A 23,192-nucleotide genomic window follows, 5' to 3' on the forward strand; every position below is an offset into this window, starting at 1 on the left:
AATAAGTAATTTAGATTAATGTCTTCTTCTGAATTTTAAAATGAAATGATTCTAAAATGTCATTACTTTCTAGTTATATCCTATTTTTTATATTCTTATTCCATATGATTCTAAAAATAGTATGTGGTGCTATAATTTCCTTGAACTGTAAAAGATGTAATTCTGTTTGTTTTGAGAAAGAGGACCTTCTTGTACTAATCAATTTCTCTTGTAAACAGTGCAAGTTCCAGGGCCAGTAGAAAACCTGCAAGCTGTATCTACCTCACCTACCTCAATTCTTATTACCTGGGAACCCCCTGCCTATGCAAATGGTCCAGTGCAAGGTTACAGATTATTCTGCACTGAAGTGTCCACGGGGAAGGAACAGGTAGGCAAGAGAATGGCCCCTACTCCTGCCATCTATGGGAAAAATTATAGGAGATCTATAGGCTTTTGATATAATCTAGTATCCAGCACATTGATTGGATAGCTGATCAGTTTTAAAGTAACTGTTATTGAAAATGTTAAGCAATTTAATTAAATTCGGGCGGTAAGAGAGGCAACAAAATGAAGTCAATAGAAAGGATGCTGATTTTTTGTTTGAGTATATTGTGGTCTGGGCCAATGTAACCACATTTGAATGAGCCCATCGGGTTCCAGAAAAGTATTTGCATTTTCAGTGCTTATCCTAAGGGATGATCAATCTTATATTCAATGACTTCTGTCACATTGCTTTTTTTCATTCATATGTTTGATATTATTTCTGTCTTCTCCCCACCATGGGACTGTCACCTATCACTTCTTGTTTTTTTCAGAATAGTTTTCTCCTGAAGCCTACCTTCCTCCTTCTTCCATTTTTCTTCTAATCTGTGGTTAGCACAGACATTGGAAAACAGGCAAATTAGATTTTCATATAAAGTAAGAGTAAATGACTCTTAAGGGAGACACATGAAACTCAGCTCTATTTTGTAACATATATATATATATATATATAGACAAGATACATAGACAAATGGGTAGTTAAATAGGAAAGACCCAGAAGTGCCCTTGGGATAGTGGAGTTCTTATACTGTGTTGAGAAGTTTGCCCAGCATAGTGTGGTCTTCATGCTTCCACATATACTTCATGATAGATATTTTTCATTAAAATAAAATGTTTGAATTAGTTCTATTCTGAACTGTTCCTAGTTCCAAGTTATAGCATAAGAATTATTAAGAGATCCTCCTACATAATCATTCATTCCAGTTTTGTTTGTTTACGGCTCCCATGCTATTTATCTTATTTTCACCTTTCTATTTTACCCTTTTTGCTACACATTTTAATTCTTCAATGATGCATTTTACCAATCCATTTAAATAAATTAAAAAATAGTGTTACCCAAGATACAGTGTGATGATCGTTGGGAAGAGCTATATAATAGGTCCTCTGGAATGAACTGGCTCTGCTTTCTCAGTGACCTTCACCTCCATTATCTCATTTCTACATCTGTGAAGTGCTGAAAACAATTCCAACTTAACCTCACAGTATTTTGGGAGAGAAAAATTGTAGCAAAGCGTCTGTCAGTTTCTAGAGTCTTGGGTATATTTCAGCACAGGAAGGAAGAATTCTATTGTTTCTTGGTAAATTATTCCATTTTGGGTACAGGAGCAACTCTTTGTTCCCCTGGATTTACAAGCTGCTTTCTGCCTGTCAGGGTATTGGTGTGGGCGTTAATACCACCCGCCATTTGATGTGTTGAGTGGTGTTAAACAAATTGGAACTTAATGACTGTAAAGATAGCATGGTACTATTTTAACTAGGAGTCTACAGAGTGGTTTGGTCTTCAGTGGGGGAGTGTGTGTCAGAACTTAGGTTTTATCACAACTCATAATAAGGCTAGAGTGTAGTTTTGTGAGTGAGAGTCTAATAGCCAATTCACTGATTGCACAGAATGGCTGCCATTTGTGCTTTAATGTGTCTCCTGAATAACAGTTTTGGTGTTTTATGTCTCCAGAATATAGAGGTTGATGGACTATCTTATAAACTGGAAGGCCTGAAAAAATTCACGGAATATAGTCTTCGATTCCTAGCTTATAATCGCTATGGGCCAGGAGTATCTACTGATGATATAACAGTGGTTACGCTTTCTGATGGTAAGTTAGAGACAGTGAAATTTGACTCACATATTTGTTATAATGAAATAATATTGAATGTATATCATACATTCCATGTTCAAGGCTTCCTAACTAAAAGTTCATGGAATATACTAGCATATATTAGAAATTTGGCTAATTCACTCAAACTATCTATTACGGTCAAATTTAAACTTTTAAAAGGTATACACTCTGAATCAGGATGTCCTAATTAGTCATCTTCAAAGTGTGACTGCTGCCTAAGAGCTCAGAATCATTTTGTGTGGGTGTTTTCCTTTATTCCTATAAATACAAACACATTTGTGTGCATGTGTGGGCTAATTTACATCATCACCTTTCTTTTGTTTCTCCTTCTAAACAGTGGTAAGTGATTAAAAGTGTAAATGATGGACAATCCTCCTACATGTACCTCTTAATTTGGAAAAAAAAATCGTGAAGATTTAGACCAAATAATCCAGTATTGAAAGTATTAAAACTGAATATGAAAATTTATATTTTAGTTTTACCTTGCCTAACAAATGAAAGATTAGATGTATTTTTTAATGCCATAAAAAGGAGGAAGAAATCTTAATGAAGTAGATAAATTTGACAAAGCAGTGGCAGAGCAAACTAGAGATCTAAGAAATGGATGATAATGAAAGGTTGGAAGTTTAATGAAAAGTGAAAATAAAGCACGGCAGAGTATGTGATATGGGGCCAGTGACAATTCAGGCAGGTGCAGAAATGCAAAGATGTGACCTCCATGAATATTAAAAAGGCAGCAAGCTATTTCTTTTCAGCAGCGGTTTCCATGTTCGTATATGCAATTCTATAAATTATTGATCTTTTGAATTTCAAAAAAAATGACTTTAGTTTGTGATTCCTTGACCGATCCTCCATGCTTTAATCTGGGAAAGTATCTGGGTGGATATTTCATACAGTATCAGTGAAATGAGGAAGGGCATGCCTGTTACTAAGGATGGTGCAAAGAAGACACAGGAGTAATGTTCATTTGCAATTTCAATGTAAAAAAAATACTTTATATCTGACACCACTTTGGTATCATTTTTAATGTAATTCTTAAGCCCATCTATCTGATTCTATTATTGAAGACAGAACAGAATATTTATTGGCAGAATAAATTACTTCACAACTTATAATTATAAAAATAAAAGGAAAACAAATGAAAGTGAATATTTTACATAATTTATGTAGATTTCATTCACACTCTGAACTGTAATGCTGTGGCCTTATTCTCTACTTTGGTTTTAAATGTCATAAATGAGAAAGATAGATTATTACTCATTAATCCAAGAATTATTACCTAGAAGTATTGAAACATTTAGGACTTAGAAAATGCCTGTCATTGAATAAAAGGATTTTTTTACTCTAATCCAACAAGCGTCGCTGTGCAAAGGACCCCCAGCTTCCCTCTATCAGATGCATTTGGTAGAGAAAGCATGAGCTTCAGGGGCCCCAGGAGTGGACACTCTAACCTCATCTGCATTTATCTTTACAATCAACTCATCTCTTCTACTTCAATCTGATGTCCTCTCCTCTCTACTGAAGCTACCCATGCTGAGGTCATATACAGATGAATTTAATTACAATTAATAGTCACCGGCTTCCCAGTCAAAGCCCTGTTCTCATTGACTTTCTGGATGTTATAAAAGGGAGATGTTGTGAAAAAGTAAATGGTTAGTCCATATGAGCACCTAAAACATGAGCACAGCATATATTTGAATGTTTAATAAATATTATCTATGCCCATGCCTCTTTTTCTCATTATTCTCAATGTTCCTTAATATGAGGGATGATGTTATATTCATCTCTGTATCCCTCCAACTCAGTAAATATTTATTGAATTAATCAGACCGTTCAGCCAAACCTGTACAAATGTTTGTAAGTATAGACTCATCTTTAGGACTTCCTCTTTGTGTGACTAATTTAACATATTATTCTGTCTAAATACATATGTGTTAAGAGAAAATCAGATTTCCTCTAAGGCCAGAGAAATTCTTACCATGAAAAATTTATATTGGGACCATAGAAAAATTGAATAAAAAGCAAAAATGAAATGCAAATAATTTTTTTAAATTAATTTTCTCCATAGTATTCCTGTTATGCTTAGATGCTTATAAAGATTTTATTCTGATGAGCTGTCACCTCTAATTTAGCACTGCTTTAATTGTTTTTCTGGGAAGAAACATTGTTTTTTGTTCAAATTCCTGTGTATCATTGGTTTACAGTGTTCCACTTCTTCAAACTGTTGGGATTGTAGACCATCACTCTAGACAGCCTACTATTTAGGGTAAACTGTAAGTAGTTTGTTGCCAGTTTGTTCCCAAGCACTGTATCTTGAACTAGTTGACATGATAGGTTATTAACAGATTTTTATCAATTAATTAACCTTTATTAGTGTCCATGCCAACTTGCCCTGTGTCCAAAAGCAGAGGGACCAAATTTCATAGGCAAACTTAACTGAAGGAAAGTGCTTCTTACTGTTTTCATAATATTTATTGTGTACTTATTAGTGCAAGGCCCTACCCCACACACTTCACAACACTATATTTTCCCCTGCTTTACAGATGACAAAACTAAGATAGAGGTCACAAAAGCAGCAGAGCCAGGTCATATAAGCTAGTAAGTAAAGAGGGGGATTCAATGTGGAAATGTATTGTTTCTCTTATTCTATAATAAATGTCACATATTAATTCCCTCAAGAAGAAAGATCAAAGGTATATATAAATTATTTCAATCCACAAATTATGTGTACAGGACAGCACACAGTTGATAAGGGGAGGAATTCAAGTGACCCTGTGTATGATTCATTTATAGATGTGGGAACTTAATCTACTCTGCAGAATGCTTCATCACCACGTACTTGAACCAGCATGTTCCACTATATTAAGAGGAGTTTCCAGACCAAATGCCTCTGATTGGCTTTAATGAACCAATTGTAAATGATCAATTACTTGACATTTTGATGAGAAAAGCAATGAACTGTGTCCTTCCCTTCTTTCTCATGAAACAATGAAGTGTTATCAAATAAGACTAATAAAGAAAAGTCCCAATAGATAAATGTGGATTCCACTCACCTCCAGCAAGCATCTAATCCTATCTATTGTATCTATTTATTTGTAAATAATATGGAAGTTGATAGTAAGAAAGAGGCAATAATAACTAAAAACACTGTAGAAACATTATCCGCTTTCTTTCCTGACTGTGTAAGGCAAGAATAGCCGGTGTGTTATCAATGAGAAAAGAAATTTATATTGTTAAAAAAATAGATAAAATTAATTAACACCATTGTTGTAAATCCACTTTTGGGGCTTGATGGCTTTAAATTCCTAATACAGAAAATTATCAAATTGTGGTAGTTTATTCTTTATCTTATATATTCTTGGCTTTCTGAAATGAGTTAAATGCCATTTATAAACTTTTATTACAGTAAAATTTAAGAGTTACATATCAACTAGCACAGTACCTAGAACAAAATGTATGATAAATTTAAGACACCTTCTCTTTCCTGCAAAATTCTATCTTGTCATATTATTTAATTGGTCAAAAGTGGGTATAATATAATTAGTAAAGTATAATACGATGTAAATATTATGAAGTCTAAAGTAGAAATATTTTTCATGTTTAAGAAATGACTTATATTATCACTTAATATTAAGACATTATTTCCAATCTTTGCTTTTAAAGAATATACTTTTCAGAAGCTATGCAATTATATGATTTAGAACATAGCATTTTTTTTCAGTTTGTACCTACTTTAATTTTTTTGCTTTACAGAATAATTTGAATGTGGATCATATTAAATTATTCCTCATGTGAGAACATCATTTTTTTTTTTTTTAGTTCTTCTGATCACACAAGTTGTTATTTCCAGCCTATCTTTAGTCTTTCTTTGGTACAGTCACTTTACAAAACTTTGTATATATTAAAACTTAACATATGTTTAACCCTCATAGGGGGTTCCCCTGCTACCAGTGTTTGCACTCCCAGGTATATAATGAAGGAAATGAGTGCAATTGCCCAACAAAAGACACAAACTAGAATTTTCATAGCAGCTTTATTCTCATAACTCAAAACTAGAAATTGATCCAAATGCCATTCATCAGTATAATAGATAAATATAAATTAGAATAATTGTATATTCTAAAACTATAGAGCAATAAAACAAAACAAAAAACTATTGCTCCATGCAACAATATGAATGAATCTCAAGAAATAAGCAAAAGAAGCCAGCCTCAGGAGGGCGGGGGGGGCAGGGAGGAACTCTGATTTTGTTTTTAGTAAGCTCAGAATAAACTAATCCATAGAGGTCATAATCAACAGCAGTTACTATCAGAAAGATATTGACTGGGAAGGGACACAGGTGAGCTTTCCAGGGTACTGAAAATGTTTTATATCTTGATCTAGGTGCTGTTTAAATAGGAGCACACACACACACACCCCCCACTTTATCCAGTCATATATTCGAGATTTGTGCACTTTCCTGTATGTTATACCTTAATTTAAAAAATAAAATTGCAAAAATAATAGGCTTGTTTTTTTGTTGACCAAAACCCTAAATGTGAAAAATATTTTATTATAATCTTATAGTCTTTCTATTAATTGATTCATTCAACAAATATTGGCTGAGTGTGGCCCATGTGCTTGACGCACATCAATATTGGGGATGCAACATCAAAAGGACAAAAATCCTGGTTCCTGTGAAGGTTATATTCTGTATTTGATAAGAAAACCAAAATAGAATTAAATGAAATTAAAAAATAAAGTCTATCTCCTAAATAATGAAATATTTTTAAAAGAATGCTTTTTGACCTAATTCATGAAAAACAAGCCTTTGGTAAACATCTTATCACAAGTTACATTGGTAATATGGTAATAACTTTTATCAAGTACTAAGACAAGATGTTCAAAGTCAAAGAAAATAAGTGATTATAATTCCCATCAGGTCCAGAAAGGTCCAGGAGCTAATATTTAAGTAAGTATCTGTTTATTTAGTTATTGAGTCAGTAAATATTAATTGAATGTCAGTTTGGAGGACATAAAGATTGCTTAGACATATATCATGCCCTCATAGTGATTACTTTTCAGAAGGCAAAATCAGAGTAGGACAGAAATAAATTCAGGGTAAATATAAGTACCCTAGCAAAACATAGGTATTGCCCAAATTCAAAGTAAAGAAGAGCATGACAAAAATAGCCCTTAAAATGTTGAGGACCCTAAAAGCATTCATTCTCTATTAAATTGTATCAATTTGTCATGAACAAGGATAAGGAGTACTCAGATGTGCGTGTGTACATATATATATATGTATATATAAAGCATGTACTGAATGCTACTTATATTCCTGTTGTAGGGCAGAAATCTTTATTTTTTTGTTTTTATGATTCATCCAAGACATCTAGAATAGCACTTGACATGTAAGTCATTCAGTGAATGGCTACTACTCATATGATAGAATATTCACTTTCTGATATAGTGAATATTCATTACAAGTATTATAAAGAAAGCTGTATGTGTTCTTTCTCCTTCTATGAAGGACTGGAACAATCAAAATCCAAGTGAGAGAAACAAAATACCTAGAAAATCCTCAAAGAAAAATAAATTGCTCCTTTGTTAATAGAATTGACTCACCAAGTGCTATTTAGTAACCTGCTTGCATCTATGACACACAGGTTTAATTACAAAGCATTTAAAAAGGGATGTATTTCTTCTTTTCACTTTTTAAGAGATAATAAAGTTTGCATTTAAAGGGATTAAGCAACATGAGTGACCATTAGAGTGACATATTTTATCATAAAACCATGCAGGTCCTGAAATACACAACATCTTAAGCCTTTAAAACCACTCTAGGAAATCTCCTGTATGTTTTTATTGGTTCCTCTGGGAAGGTTATCACCAGAAAGCTATAATTAAATGGCTGTATTTAGTATCACAGCAGGTGCTCTCTTGCCTAACAGTTTTGGGGGCTCCCTAGAGGAATAACTGGCCCACTAAGTGAGAAAAATAAACAAATGCAGTGATTTTTCAACTCTCCAGGAAATTCCTGAAGTGCCACCTGGGACCACCTATCTAATTATCATTATGAACAGTGACAAAGACATGCTTTCTTTTTTCAAGGAGGGTTGGAGTTTCTCTTTCATGACTTTGGCAATAACAATCTCACCTTGTTTTATTTCTTCTAGTGCCAAGTGCCCCACCTCAGAACGTCTCCCTGGAAGTAGTTAATTCGAGGGTAAGTTGTGGTAATGTTTACTACTTCATTGCCTATACATGTGTAACTTTCAGTCACCTATCCACTGCCTTGGGTGAATGGTGGCTTCCATGCCAGGAAATGTTCCAGAACAGCACCGTGAGTGGCATTAATCCCACATCTTCCACTGCACTTGAATTAATTAAACAGAGTTGTTTGCTTCTAGTACACTTGATTTTATAAATGCTATAACAATTAAAGTCTGTTCCATCAGGTAACAAAGTTATCTATTTATCTGTACTTATCAGTACAGGACATAATATACTAGATGAAACAATTGAATGTAGGGATGAAAAAAGCAATTACAAGAGGTGAGATAAAGAGAGACTTTGTTTCCTGGTAGATTTAATTAGAATTGAATAGTTCATCATCATTCCTCTTCTTTTATAAATATAGACATGGAAGTCTGTTCTTGAGGTCTTATAATAAGGTTATGTTTATAATGTAATGTTACTCCGTGATTGATGTTTTCCTGGCCTAAAAAGTTGATACAACTTTCAAAAGTGTTTAAATTAGGATGGGTATAGCTTAAGATAAGGTGTTTAATGCCAGAATCATTTTTCTAGAAATAGCTCCTTATTTCAAGTGTGTCTCACTAATCATTGGAAAGAGGCCAAAGCCATGTAATAGAGGGAAGCAAAAGTAAGATCGGTCTGGCTTGCTTCTGTCATCATCTGTTGTGCTCGGGGAAATAATTCCACTATCCCTGGGCATCCGTGAGGAGATTGGCCTAACTGGTCTCTAAGCTCTAGGAGACAACAGGGAAATTATGTGTCTTAGGGAAGGTCATACTCTGATTTGTAATCCTAGCTTTCCCTTTTAATACCTGTATATGATGTTAGAAAAGTTTCAAACCTCAATAAAATCCAGTTTCTATATATTCATATAGTGTCAATGTTAACCCCTGCTTCATTGGTTTATCATGAGGAAGTAGTAATATAGCATACACAATAGATCTAAGTCCTTGCCATATTTTGCAAAAGTCTCTGATGAAGCCATATTACGTGATTTTTTTGATGAGATTTACCTCTGTCAAATGAATTTATCTTTTGGAGCTAGTGAAATGTCTCTAAAATGGTTATCCTCTTATATTTCTAGGCACTATTTAGATAAGAATGAGTGAAACAAATTTAAACTTAGATGGGAGGAAAATAAGTGAACTAAGGGAGGAAAAATGAGCTAAAGAAAAAAAAACAGAAATGTAGACATCATCCTTAAATGACATGATTATTTACAACAACATTGAATGTTTTACAGATGTGCTATTTTAATTAAGAGATTGCCAAATCAAAGTCAGGTTGATTTTTACAATTATCGTCAGTTGCTAATGAATGAAACTGCGAGACCATATTGTAGTTTATCTTGTTTTAATGACTCATTTTTATTAGAGTTTCACCCGATTTACATCTTTCCTCCAGGACAGAACATAGAAATTGACATAAGCTATTTTTTGTGTGTGTGCTCATATCCCGTAAAAGTGTAATTCAGCAAATAATGGATATTTTCTTCTGGACTGTGAATAAGGCATTATTGAATGACCCTGGATGCTGATTGTCTTTGAATATGAATTTATTACCTTTCTGTAAAAGGGAATTCCTTTCTGTAAAAGGGAATTCCTTTCTGTAAAAGGGATTGCAAAATTGACTTTTTCAACTGATACACACACACACACACACACACAGAGATATCACAGTGTTTGCAGCAACGAAATATTAACACCCCTGCTTCTATCCACCTGAAGTTATCTCTGTAACATTGTACTACCATAAAATTTAACTTCTTCATTAGCTTTTTAGAATGAATTCAGCAGGCCCAGGCGCTAGAAAGCTTCTTACTCTCCTCTTCCTCCTTCTGTTCTTTCCTAGCTTTTAAGGAATTGTAAATTATTTTTATTGGATTGTTATCAAGAGGAAAGGGACTGGATGATCAAAACACTGTTTTATCATTCCCACTATGTTGATGCAGAGAAAGACAGTGCCAGTATTCTATTTTGATATTCTTCTCTTGTTTGAAACAAAAGAAAAGCTCTCAAATACACTAATATTTGCCCCGATGATTACCATTTTAAGGAAAAAATTTGTTTGAAAAGAAACGTAGCTGAATAAGTGTTGTGTTCTTTTAGACTAATGGAATTACGATTTTAATGTTTTTTACATTTTACTTGGGATTTTTATTTAATATAGAAGAAACAGTCATATTTTAAATTCTTATTCTATGTCATATCTGCAATTACGGAACATAATTGATAATTTTATTGACAGTCAATGAGGGAATTTCTTGGTGTTTGTATGCATGTGGCTAGGATTTCTGTACATAGAACTGAGTGACTACAAGATATAAAATGATCCTTTATAGATATTTATTATGGATATAGCCATCTATAAGCCAGTTGAACCAAGAAATCATGTTACAGGATGTGAAAACAGAGAGGGGTCCTTATATATTCAGATAAAAGAACCAAAGGGATTTTTGGTGCTGTACTGTTCTTGAAAACCCAGTATAGAGATTACCTTTATAAAGCTGTAATCACAAAACAGACTAGATTCCCTTTCAGCAGGCTACCTGTGAAAACAAATTTTGTTTTGAAGGAATGGCTTGACCTATAGATATTATTTTTAGGTAATGGTTATGATGAGATGGTTATTTCTCATACTAAATATTTTTTACAAGAAATAACATATTCACAAGAAAAGAGAAAATAGTGATTTACAGTATGTACTTAAAATGTGACTTTTTATGAGGAAAACTTTTTATAGGGGTAATTTTTTTAAGATTTTACTTTGAAATTTAATTATTTGGAGGAATAAATATTACAACTTAATTAGTTGGCTGGTATATAAAGCACAAGCTTGTAGAATACAAAGAGCTTATTAAGTTGCACTTGACTGTTTTCCTATGTTCCAATACAGAAGATCTTAGAATAAGATCATTTAGAGTATACTGATATTGAAGGTGTTTGGGCTCTTTTAGTAGCTCTTTGAGATCTTGAAAAGTCACTGTGCCTCAGTTTCATTTATTCTTTCAACCTTTACTCTGTACTTATTATGTATCTATTGTGTGTGTGCATGTGTGTAAATATAATGCTAGGAACATGATTCAGTCTTTACCTTCATGGAGTTCACAGTTTAATAAGAAAAGATGCAAGAGAAAATTCAGCTTTCATCTAACCACATTTAATCTATTGTAACTTTTCAAAATTGACATTTTCTCCTCCTTGATAAAATGAGAGAGCTGGAGAGATAATCTCTAAAGTCTCTTATAGCTCCAAACATCTTTGACTGTACTTTTACTTGTTATACCTTTTCTCTAGCCTTTTATTTTTACAGAGTTAGGGAACATGGCACAGGAATCTTGATTAAAGTATACCAGACTTTCACTCACAAAGCCAGGTATTTATCAACTGAGCGCTATGGGGTGACTGCAAGGAATGCAATATTAAATCCAAATAAGAAAAAAACAAAATCCAGTATATCACCGGCCATGGATCATTGTGCAAATTTAGAATCTTTAAACACAGCATATTGGAGTCCTCTCGTTATATCACCGTACACCTCTCTGTTGTTGAAATTCTTACTGTTCATCTATGTGGATGCCATTTTGTTCACTCCTAGAAAGGGGGTACCCAGTTTGTCACACATAGTTCAGTAGTAAGTGATACCATCACTGCAACAGTAGAAGATATGACTGGTTATCTTCCTGAATCTTAAAGTATTAATTTCCCCATGTTTCAGCATAATTTGGCATGCTTAAATAACTCAAAAATTAGTTTAGTGAATATGCAAATTCCCTTTACCCAGAAACTACCCAAAGGGAGAATTAAAATAGCATTTTCCACCTTCAGGAAACAAACTGATTATTTTGGCCCCAGATGTTTTAATGTCTTTTAAAAATTAATTATTATTAATTTTTTAATAATACGGGGGAATCTTAAGTGTTGTATCGTTGGGTAGTGTTAGAGGGCCGTCCTTCTGAAGATGTGGTATGGCAGGATGGGTTTTTGGTTTTGTTTTTGTTTTTTCACTTTAAGCTTTGACTGTTTAAGAAATAGTTCTTTTTTTAAATTAATTTTTATTGGAAGATAGTTCATTTACAATGTTGTGTTAGTTTCTGCTGTATAGCAAAGTGAATCAGTTATACAAATACATACATATACAGGAAGGATTTTAACTGAGGTTTCTGTCTTCTGTCATTGGGCTAATGATAGTTCTCTTATCAACAGAAGTGATAGCCAAGTGGATAGCTGAGTGAGGCTTTTGCATTTGACTCCCAACTGGGATATTTACTTGGTAGCTACTGTTGCTGAATCCCGGCCTCTGTTCTTAGGTGCTGAATAGAAATGCAGAGACAGAGTTTGGGGTAAAGTAGAAAAGAGTAGCTTTTATTGCTTTGCCAGGCAAAGGAGGCCACAGTAGGCTAGTGCCCTCAAGACTGTGCCCTCCTTTGGGAGAAAATAGGATAGGGTCTTACAGTTCAGAAGGGGAAGGGAGTGCTGCAGATAAGGAGAGGGGGAGATGCAAGCTTGCATTCTTCTTTCCTCTTGGAAAATTTCTACATGGTCAAACTTGGTGTTGGGCAGTCTTGGGAGGGTTCTGGTGGTCCTTGAGGCTATCCCACTGTGACTTTCTTTCTGGAAAAAAGAATTCTCACAAAGAAAGGGAGTGTTAGGGAGTGCTTCCTTAGAGAAGCAAATAACAAGTACCCTGTACAGCTCTGATCAGGAAGTAATCGTTTTCAAAATATGCTTAAGTAAGAAAGAGAAACATTTCTGAGAAAAGGGCTGACTGGGCTAAAAGAATAAGGCCTTGCATATTGGAAGCAGCCTTAATCAATTTCTGCTATAACACTACTGTGAGCAAAAGTGTGAAAATAAAGAAAAGGGGAGAAACTGGAGGGATGAAAATCAAAGAGCCAGTTGAGTTATGATGCTAATGTGCATGTCTTCTGTTTTGGGTGGGGGGTTGTCTTTGTTTTCTTTTTATTTTGAGATTGGGGTTGTCTTGTCTTGACTGCGCAGGGAGCACTTGTATTAACACTGCTTCCTGCTGTGTGGCAACCGCACTGTTCGCATAGGTGTTCTGGAATCACTTCTACTGTCACACCAAGATTCTTATAAATGTTGATCTCCCTCTTCTGTGTTGTACAAAGGCTTTAGATAGCTCATGAAAAATATTTTTTTGTTTGTTTGTTTCTCTCTGAATCTTCCTAAATCCTTCATAAAGTACACTTTGGCCACTGAGTTATTTGGAGCCGGAGTTCTGAGTCTTCCCCTCACAAATATAGTGGATTTCTCGAATTTAATGTAGAGAAGGAGGAGACATAGGAGACCTTAGATGATTGATTCCATGTAAAGATAAATTAGAAACCGGCATTTACAGTAATATTTACACTCACAAACTTCACACTGGTCTTTGTACTCAATCATAATACACAGAACATTTCTGCTCCAATATAGTGACTTAAATTCAATTCAAGTAGATACAGATCTCTTGTATTTTTTTTTTAGTTATCGATTCCATCACATTCATTATATAACTGTTCTTTGAGCAGTTTTATAGATATATAGCAATATATATATATCTATAGGTATATAGTTATATAGATAATCTCCAGGGAACAATGATTGAAAGTGCTTTGGGAAGGGTGAGAGGATAGGAGCATAATTTTAAGGAAGGGAATACTTTCCAATGGTTCTTGTAGTCTAGTCTTTCTGGTTTTTTTCTAGAATTTGTAGGCCAGACTAGATATAAGTTTTTATATTATATTGGGTTGGCCAACAAGTTCATTCAGTTAGTAAAGACATTGTTCAATAGAATTCTTGGTGAAAATGAAAAATATGTCCTTTATTTTTACTTAAAACTAAATGAGCTTTTTGGCCAACCTAATATTAAAATAAGACAATATATAATAATTCATGAGGCTCCCTCAAAAATAAAATTGTGTTTTGTCTGTAATTTGGACAGAACCCATCTTCAGATAGCTGCTATCCTACTTACTTTTTTGAAAAATACATTTTTTTATTGTGGTAAAATATACATAACATAAAATTTACCATTTTAACTATCTTTAAATGCATGGTTTATAGGCATAAGTACATTCACATCATTGTCGAACCATCACCATTTATTTCCAGAACTCTTTTCATCTTCTCAGATCGAAACTCTGTACCCATTGTATAACAATACCCCACCCCTCCCCTTCCTCCAGGCCCTGGCAACCACCGTTCTACTTTCCATATCCTGACTTACTTATTTTATAAAAGAGTGAGGAAAAATGTATTATTGCCTTTTCAACTTATCTTAATACAGAAATAAAACACTTTTAAAGTTTTAGGTCTTCACTTTCACAGGGAAATGAAGGGTTTAATGAACCCTAGTAGTTGAGAATATAGGCAGATGCTTTCACGGGCTGGGAAGAAACACCTCCCTTCCCATTATTAATACTGCTTCCAGAATACTTCTGTTCCAAGCCCTCACATTGATGAATTATTTTTTTAAATCAACTGATAAAGCCATCTGTCATAGTTAACAATAAAGAACCAGAAATATATGCATGAGATTATTCTGGGGTAACTCTGGGAAACATCATTTTGGTCACCAGCATCACTTTTATATCCCATTATAATTTACATCAGAGCTCCTAGCCAGTAGCTAAATTGATGCTGTGATTAATTTTTTTAATAAATTTATTTATTTATTTATTGGCTGCATTGGGTCTTTGTTGCTGCATACGGGCTTTCTCTAATTGTGGAGAGTGGGGGCTACTCTTTACTGTGGTGCACGGGCTTCTCATTGCGGTGGCTTCTGTTGTTGCACAGCATGGGCTCTAGGCGTGTGGGCTTCAGTAGTTGTGGCACACGGGCTCAATAGTTGTGGCTCACGGGCTCTAGGGCACAGACTCGATACTTGTGGCGCAAAGGCTTTGTTGCTCCACGGCATGTGGGATCTTCCTGGAGCAGGGATTGAACCCATGTCCTCTGCATTGGCAGGCAGATTCTTAACCAGTGCACCACCTAGGAAGTCCCTGATTAATTTTTGAAGTTCCAGTAAGTCAACAGTTTTCATCCTTTTTAGTGAAAACACAATAAATGGATAAACTATGAATGAGAAAGATATTAGGGAAGTAAAAAAAATTTGGATAACCAATTTTTTAAAAATAATGTAAATGTATCACACCATTAAAATACATTCTGCAAATAAGTTGAAGAAGAGAATACTCTGGAAATTTTAAGCATATCTTTGTATCATACTATCACTCATTTTCTTAGATACTTACAGTACTTTTTCAGGCAATGAAGTTTTTAAAAATTGTGAGAAATGTAAGTCTCCTAGTGAAGATACAAAAGGCTCTGAAAAGCTTTTGTTTAATTCTGCTTTGCCCAAATGATTTCTTTCTACACAAGCATTTTGTAATAAATACTATCTTTGAAACTTTTTTACTTACCTTAACATCATGATCTACATTCCAAACCAGAACATTGTACTCGTAAATTGAGTAACCTCATCCCCTACATCATTACCTGAATTAATTTGAAGTAGCAATATAAATTAAGTGAAAGAAGAAAAATTTATGAAAAGCTAGAAGTAAATCTAAGAACAGTCTTTATAAAATGCCTATGTACGTAACTAAAGAATAGGGAATAAAGAAGCATCGAAGACGTCTATTACATGATTTGAATAAGGCAGAGACATGATTAACTTTCCATGTCTATGTGAAATTTTATAATGTAAGCAGGATAGAAAAACATTTTCCAGAAGTTCTTATCTTCATACTTCAAATACTTAAGTACATCATTTTTTGCTGTTGTGTGTTTTGAGGTTATTATATTTTGCTCTTTCCAAATGTATTCTAGTCACTGCCACTTAGTATATCTGCACAAAGGCTATGACAAAGAATCTAAATTATGTGATAGAATACCATTCTCTTTTGAGTTCTAGTCCAACTTTAATATCACCTTGTAATTTGTACTTCATCACATACATTTCCTATGGATCCAATTCTGGTTGGCTCTGAAGGCAAAGATCACTTTAGCCCTTCCATGAAGTTTAATGAGATTTCCCTCAAATCATACATTTTTGAAAAGTGGTAGGTTTAATAATGGGCTTAAATTAAATGAGCCTAGGTCTAGTGATAAGGTCTCTGATTTTAATTTAGTTCGTGGAAGTTGCCCTTGTAATTGGAATGGTTGATTAGTTAGAGGACATGAATAGATTTAGTCCTACCAGTAGGTAAAAGCAGTTGCTAACTGTGATTTGATTTTAGAGATGTTGAAGCATTCATTTAATTCACTAGTGTAGCTTAAAATGTTGTTTATCTTAGAAAACAACTGTTGAAAAACAAACCTTTCATCTGAAAGATTTAAGATATTGGTGTTATTGTAATTAACACTTGACACATATTTAAGGAGCACCTAATTATAACCATAATAAGAGTCATCATCTTTATCATAATAATGACAGTAACTATCTTTTTCAGCAGGTGTTTCGTGCTGGACAAAGCGCTAAGTAATTAAAGCCCTATCTACTCCTTATAAGTATAAGCTCTATTTACTTACCCTATAAGTATTATTTGTTAAACCAATGATTGGAATATTAACTTTGAGCTGAGTTTATTGCTGGAAAAGCTACAGTGAAGGCAGTCAAATGTCCTTCTAAATTAAGCACAATAATATGATAGAGAAGGAGCTAATTTAAACCAGATTGTCAGGGAAAAGCCTTTTAAGAAGATGACACTTCAGCTGAGACAAGAATATGAAAAGGGGCCAGTTTTGTCACACTTAGAATAAATCGTTCCAAGTAAAGTTAACAACTAGTGCAAAAACCTTGAGAAGGGACCCACGTGTGCATGATTGTGAACTTGAAATGTAGCAATATGAGTAGATTATGGATCACTGGGTCAGAGCTAGATCATAGGGGCTGTCTAGGGCATGGTAAACATTGGGATTCATTCTGTGAACAATGAAGAGGGTTTTGAAAGGAGAGTGATGTCATTCAACTTTTTTTTTTTGTCAACTAAATATTTTTATTGTGCACTCATTATAAAGTCATCTGCTTTTAATCTTAAACCTGATGCTCATTTTTTTAAACTTATTTATTGTTTTTGGGGGGGTACACCAAGTTCAATCATCTGTTTTTATACACATATCCCCATATTCCCTCCCTCCCTTGACTCCCCCCCCACCCTCCCTCGAGTCCCCCCCACCCTCCCCGTTCAACTTTTTAAAAGATCACATTGACTGCTACGTGGAAATTTATTGGGGATAGGGCAGAGTTGGAAGCTGGGAGACCAGTTAGGACACAGTTGAGTGATCTTTATAAGATGATTGTAGCTGAAACCTGGGAGTCATTAGAGCAGATGAGGAGAAAAGTGGAAAAAAATTGCATGTGTTTTATCTGGAGCCAAGAAGATTGGCTGGTGGATACACACACACACACACACACACACACACACACACACACATACACGAAAGAAAAGAATCAAGGGTAGAGACTAGATTTTTGCTACAAAAAAATGAGTGAATTGTGGAGTTGTTTAATGAGATAAAGACGATTGGAGAAAAAAATTGGTTTACAGGGAATAATCAATTAGTTTTTGGACATGTTGAATTTGAGATAACTACTAGACACATACTTAGAGATGGCAGTCATGTAGACAAGTTGGTATATAAGACTAGAGGTCTGATGACTGGCCAAGAGATAGAAATTTAGAAGTCACTGTCATATTGATGACGTGTAGGGAGAGATTATAGTTGGAAAAAAAAGCCTAGATCTTGGGACACCACACACTTAGAGATTGGACAGATGAGAAGGAACAAGAGTGGTAGGAAAAAAGAGAGATTTACTGTTATAGAGGTCAAGGGGGAAGAGTGGATGCTGTTACCTATGTCATGTACTGATGAACGGTATAGTATAACGGCAGCAAAGTGACCGTCACGGGAGGGAGCATGACGATGGAGAGGAAGTTGGGGGATTGTGTAGAGTGACTGTAGATGATGTTTTTGAGAAATTTTGCTCCAAATTGGAGCAAAGAAATGGATAGTAAAATTTTAGGAGGTGGTAGGCTTGAGGGGTGTTTTATTGTTTGTTTTATTTGTTTTTGAACACGAGTGATACTGCGACTTTTAGAAATAATGCAGTGCAAAGGGGGCAATTCATGATGTAGAAGAGAGAGTGGAAACTTGCAAGAGTGCAAGCCTTTGAGTAGGTAAGACAGCAGAGGATCCAGCAGACAAGTCAAGGGGAACAGATACTTCAGTCTTGGTAAGATGAGCAAAGATGGAGAAGTGGGCATGAATGCAGATGTGTCAGTTTGGAGCTGGGGAAGATGAGAAACATGAGAAAAGACCATCACCAGAGTGTAATGTCTTGGAGGATGAAGTATTGAGGGTTTGAAGAGAGGGGAAAATGTGACCAGTAGTTATTTCAGATTATAGAAAGATATCATAATATACGTGAGCAGTGTGGGCTGACCATTTGAGATTTCTTGTCATGAATTTAAAGTGAAACTGGCCAATACAATTGTGTTGGTTTTTCTTCCCATGGCTGGTCGCTTGGTTGCTGGCCTGGGATAGGCAGATAGTTTTGTTTCATCCTGTTCAGAGTTTTCCAGAGGAGAAGGGGTGGAGTTAACAGGTTTGGCAAGGGAGTGATTGAAAAGGAAACCAACAGAGTCTAAACTAATGAAAAAAACGAGGGCATGGTTAGGGTGGGGGTGTGTTGCATAATGAAAAAGTGATAAGGTCATTGGATTGTACAGTTCCCCTCATTTTACCAAGGAGACCACTCACGCTTAGAAAGACCAGGTAATGGGCCCCAGTGTCACACAGGGACGAAGTGGCGGCCCTGGGATTCGAACCTAGGTTAGGGTTGTTGGTCATTTGGCCACACTGTCTCCAAATTATAGGGTCTTATGAGGTAATGGATACAAAGCAGAATTCAAAATAAGCTTTGTCTTCAAGTGGTTTAAGTTCTCAGTGGGAGAGAACTTAAACTCTCTAGTTCCCAGATAGTAGGTAAGTTCTATATCAGCAGCTAGGAGATGGATTCAGCCACCCTGTGGAACTCTGTGGAAAGCATAGGAAGATATGGATGTAAATGCTGAGAAAGGAAGGGATTAAACAAAAAATAAACAAAAATACACATTTCCTTGACTTCCTAGTTTTTCCTGGAGGGAATCTACAATTAAGCTTCTGTATCTCACAGCGATGTATTTCTCCCTAATGAGCCTAAAAAACACTTGAGAGGAACTGCAGTTTGTTAAGTGAACAAAGCTGATACCTCAGCAGACTTAATTAGGCAATCTTAAAAACTTCTGGCATTTCCAAATGTAATTCTGGTTTTTCTTCAATTCCAAGTTCTAGAATATTATTTTTGTCTAATGTTTGACAGGGAAAAGTTGAGATCACAGAGAAGAGTTTTACCTTAGGCCTCAAGGTTTGTAGGCAGTAAAATAAAACCTCTAATTGATCAGCAGCTGTGGTCTGGAACCATTAGGAAATGTAAGTTAGATTCAGAGAAAATGCAAAATCAGAGCACTGGGCATACATTTTATTAGCAAACGTTGTTCATTTAAATAATAAAACTAAACCAAATGGGTGTAAATTAGATAAATATAGGGCAAATGTTGCCAGCTAATAGTGCAACTGTCTAAATAAGAGTATTATTTTAAGATATAGTTGCTTTAGCTACCAACCTAAATCTAATGTATCTTTCCCCTGAGGTCATTTTAGTTTAATCTCATTATAAAAACCCTCTAACGTTATGCAATTGGAATATATACTCCCAATAACACTCAACATTGAAATCTACTTATTTCATTTGTTATGTTCTTTCACATAGAAATTGGTAACCTTCATTAGTTTTTCAAACCTGTCAAAAACATCACTCAGTCCACTGGAAAACTATGTGAAATTGACAGAATCTAAGAGGGTCATCTTCATGATTCCTGAGCATTTTATAGAAAGTGCGCTACGTAGTGAATACAAATGGATTTTTCAAATACAATGAAAAGTATGTAATGGTAGGCTAAAAAGTTTCGAGGAACAATTTAATATTTTCAGAAAGTTAACTTGAGATCATATTACATATATTAATGGAACTGGGAGAGGTTACTTGTGTCTTCTATAAGTAACTTTGTTCTGAAGTAAATGATAGGAAATTTGGGGAGGGTGGGGCGGTGAGTGTAGTAACTCAAGTTCCTCCTACCTAAACATTTCTCATCTTTCAGAGAAATCTATTTGACAGACCATTTTGTGTTTTAGCTGAGAGGCAGTAGCTATTAACTAGATCATTGTCTATTTTATTTTTACATGGGTAAAGTTGAAGAGAGACACACAAAAGGGATTTATATGTGAAGAAATGTCTCATACCAACTTTAAACAATATACATCCTTTAAAAATAAGAAGCTGACTATAGATTTTTATCTTTTAGGTATAGATGAATTTAACTGTTGCAAATATATATATGTGTATGTCTATGGCAGTAGTATCAAGATCTATTTCTCCAGATATATATATATTTCAATATTTCCAAGTTGAGTTTTCTTTTTTGTCCTTCAAAGAAAGAAAAAACCATATTTGTGTTTCATTTGAATGCTGATCAAATCAAATTGAAATTAAATATCATGGTACTTAAAAGAAACATTGTCAGTTTAAAAAAATCTCCAAATGGTCTTAATTTGGAAATCTTTTTGGAAAACAGCACAAAGGTAGATCCAAATAACCATTCTGCTACTGGTTATCTTTTTTTTTCTTAGTCTCCTTTACATGATAATGATTAGTAAGATGAAGAGAGGCAATATATGTACATATATATGTATACATATGTCTCTCTCTATATATGTATGTGTGTGTGTATATGTTTGCAAATGGTCCATCCATCTTCAGTGATTATGATGTATGATAAACATTTCTGTGCCTTCTTTGAAATGAAAGTGACCATCTTGCATAATAAAACCATACTTAGCATTTACTGCAGCAAATTCTAGGCTTTCTTCTACTTACTGTCTATAACCTACACTTTCGTCTTTAACATAAAATTCAACATGCCCCCAGTACAGAAGAATTACATAGTGCCTTTAATAATATCTTTATAATGAATATAAATTATTTCATTAGTTATTAATTAGTCTAGCTTTTGAAAAATGTTCCAAATTTTTAATGTTATTTAGAAAGCACAGTTTTTCCTTAAGGGGTTTCAACATCTAATTTTACATAATCATGTGTAGTCTTGTGTCTGTCACTTGGTCATTTACTCATTAATTCATTTTTATTGGTTCACTTACTCAACAAAGAGTTATTACGAACCTGTTGTTTAACAATTAGATACTGGCATCTCTTACTAGGCCTTATCATGAAATAACCTAAAATTTAGGTCATCGAGGTAAACCATCTGAATTGTAGTATAAGCTAATTAGACCAGTGTGACTTTTTTTTTCTTATTTTGAACTATATATAAAGGGAGCAAATGCTTGCCTTAAAAATCTTCACTTAAAATTACAAAATATTTTAAAATTCTGTATACAGAAATTCAGTTTAGAACAGTAATTTAAATCAAATATTATATAATTTCTCTCTATAATTACTAGCAAGTACCTAGACTTTTAGAAATGTCTGCACAAGTGAAATCATGTAGCTTGATGTCTACTTTTCCTTAGGAGGTGCATGTAAACTTTCTATTCTCTTCTTAAATGAATGTGCCTTTTTCCGAGAGCATTTCCTAGACTCCTAGTTTTTGTTTTAGAATTGATTTTCCCCCCCATGCTGAGGAAGACATGAATGTCAGGAATTTGACTATGGGATGCAGTTTGACAGAGTGACACACACAGAAGCCAGTTGTTATCAATAAGAAAACATACTTATTCTCTGACATGTGGGTCTTGTGAGAAACTGACATTGTTGGGAAGTGATGCTCTTTAGCCAAAAAGGAGGAATATCTATCATGCTGTCACATCACATTTGGTTCAGACTAAGTAAATACTTTTGTTATGATACTATGCTTGGGAAAGATACTTCTGAATATGCTCTTGGCTTTTTGGATAAGTCATAAATGACTATAAAGTATATAAAACAATACCTGTCATAATAAGTACATGATAAAAGAAATTTATGCTGTTGTAACTATTAATACCTGTACCTATGAAGTAGACTATAAAGTCAGTACTTCGACAATGAGCACATCCTATTTTTACCTAATCCAGCAATCAGCGTTCCTTTGCCTGATTTGCAGGGAATTCTGACTAGTGACATAACCGGTTCGAAGAGACTCTTTTCTTTAATGAACTTGAGACTTATTGCAGTTCTGAATTTTATATTTGAAAGACTGACTTAACATGTAAGTATTGAGTTCAGACTTTTAAATGCATGAGTCTTACACAAATTCTATGTAATCCTCATGATGTTAGATAGATCTTCCAGTATTAAAAAAGTTTTTAATTCATTCCATTTTTACTAATTGATAGTCTCCTCTATCACATACACAACAATAATAACAAAAATTTATTGTGAAACTGTCATTTTAATTTCATTGATTCATAAAATAAGTGACTGGTTCTCCAGTCATCCATCTGATATTTGAGTCCCTTTTATCAAACATTCTTCTTGCTCATGCCAGAACTATTCTGGGGACAGTGAACTTTTTTCTCTCTAAGCAGCCATTTTTGTCACATGTAGGTCTAACTTCAGAAATTTATATTCAGAATGAATTGCTCTCTCTCCCTGTAACATCCATTCACTTGTCATAATTATTTCCCCTGAGACTGTAGGGAATACATCTAGTGAGTCTAGTGGCTTTCTCTTATGGCAATACCCTGAATATTTGAAGATGTCTCTCAAGCC

The 23,192-nt window shown here is 34.4% G+C and overlaps 1 protein-coding gene across 1 annotated transcript in view; it reads left to right on the forward strand.

The window, feature by feature from the left end:
• Window positions 1-23,192, forward strand: part of DCC (DCC netrin 1 receptor) — a 798,936-nt gene that overhangs the window by 478,491 nt on the left and 297,253 nt on the right. Inside the window, exons 11-13 of the mRNA XM_057698213.1 lie at window positions 219-367; window positions 1,973-2,111; window positions 8,294-8,343. Coding sequence (XP_057554196.1) covers window positions 219-367; window positions 1,973-2,111; window positions 8,294-8,343 — 338 coding nt within the window. The remainder of the gene's footprint in view (window positions 1-218; window positions 368-1,972; window positions 2,112-8,293; window positions 8,344-23,192) is intronic.

The sequence above is a fragment of the Hippopotamus amphibius genome, chromosome 11 (assembly GCF_030028045.1).
Source record: "Hippopotamus amphibius kiboko isolate mHipAmp2 chromosome 11, mHipAmp2.hap2, whole genome shotgun sequence".
In the NCBI taxonomy this organism is placed as follows: domain Eukaryota; kingdom Metazoa; phylum Chordata; class Mammalia; order Artiodactyla; family Hippopotamidae; genus Hippopotamus; species Hippopotamus amphibius.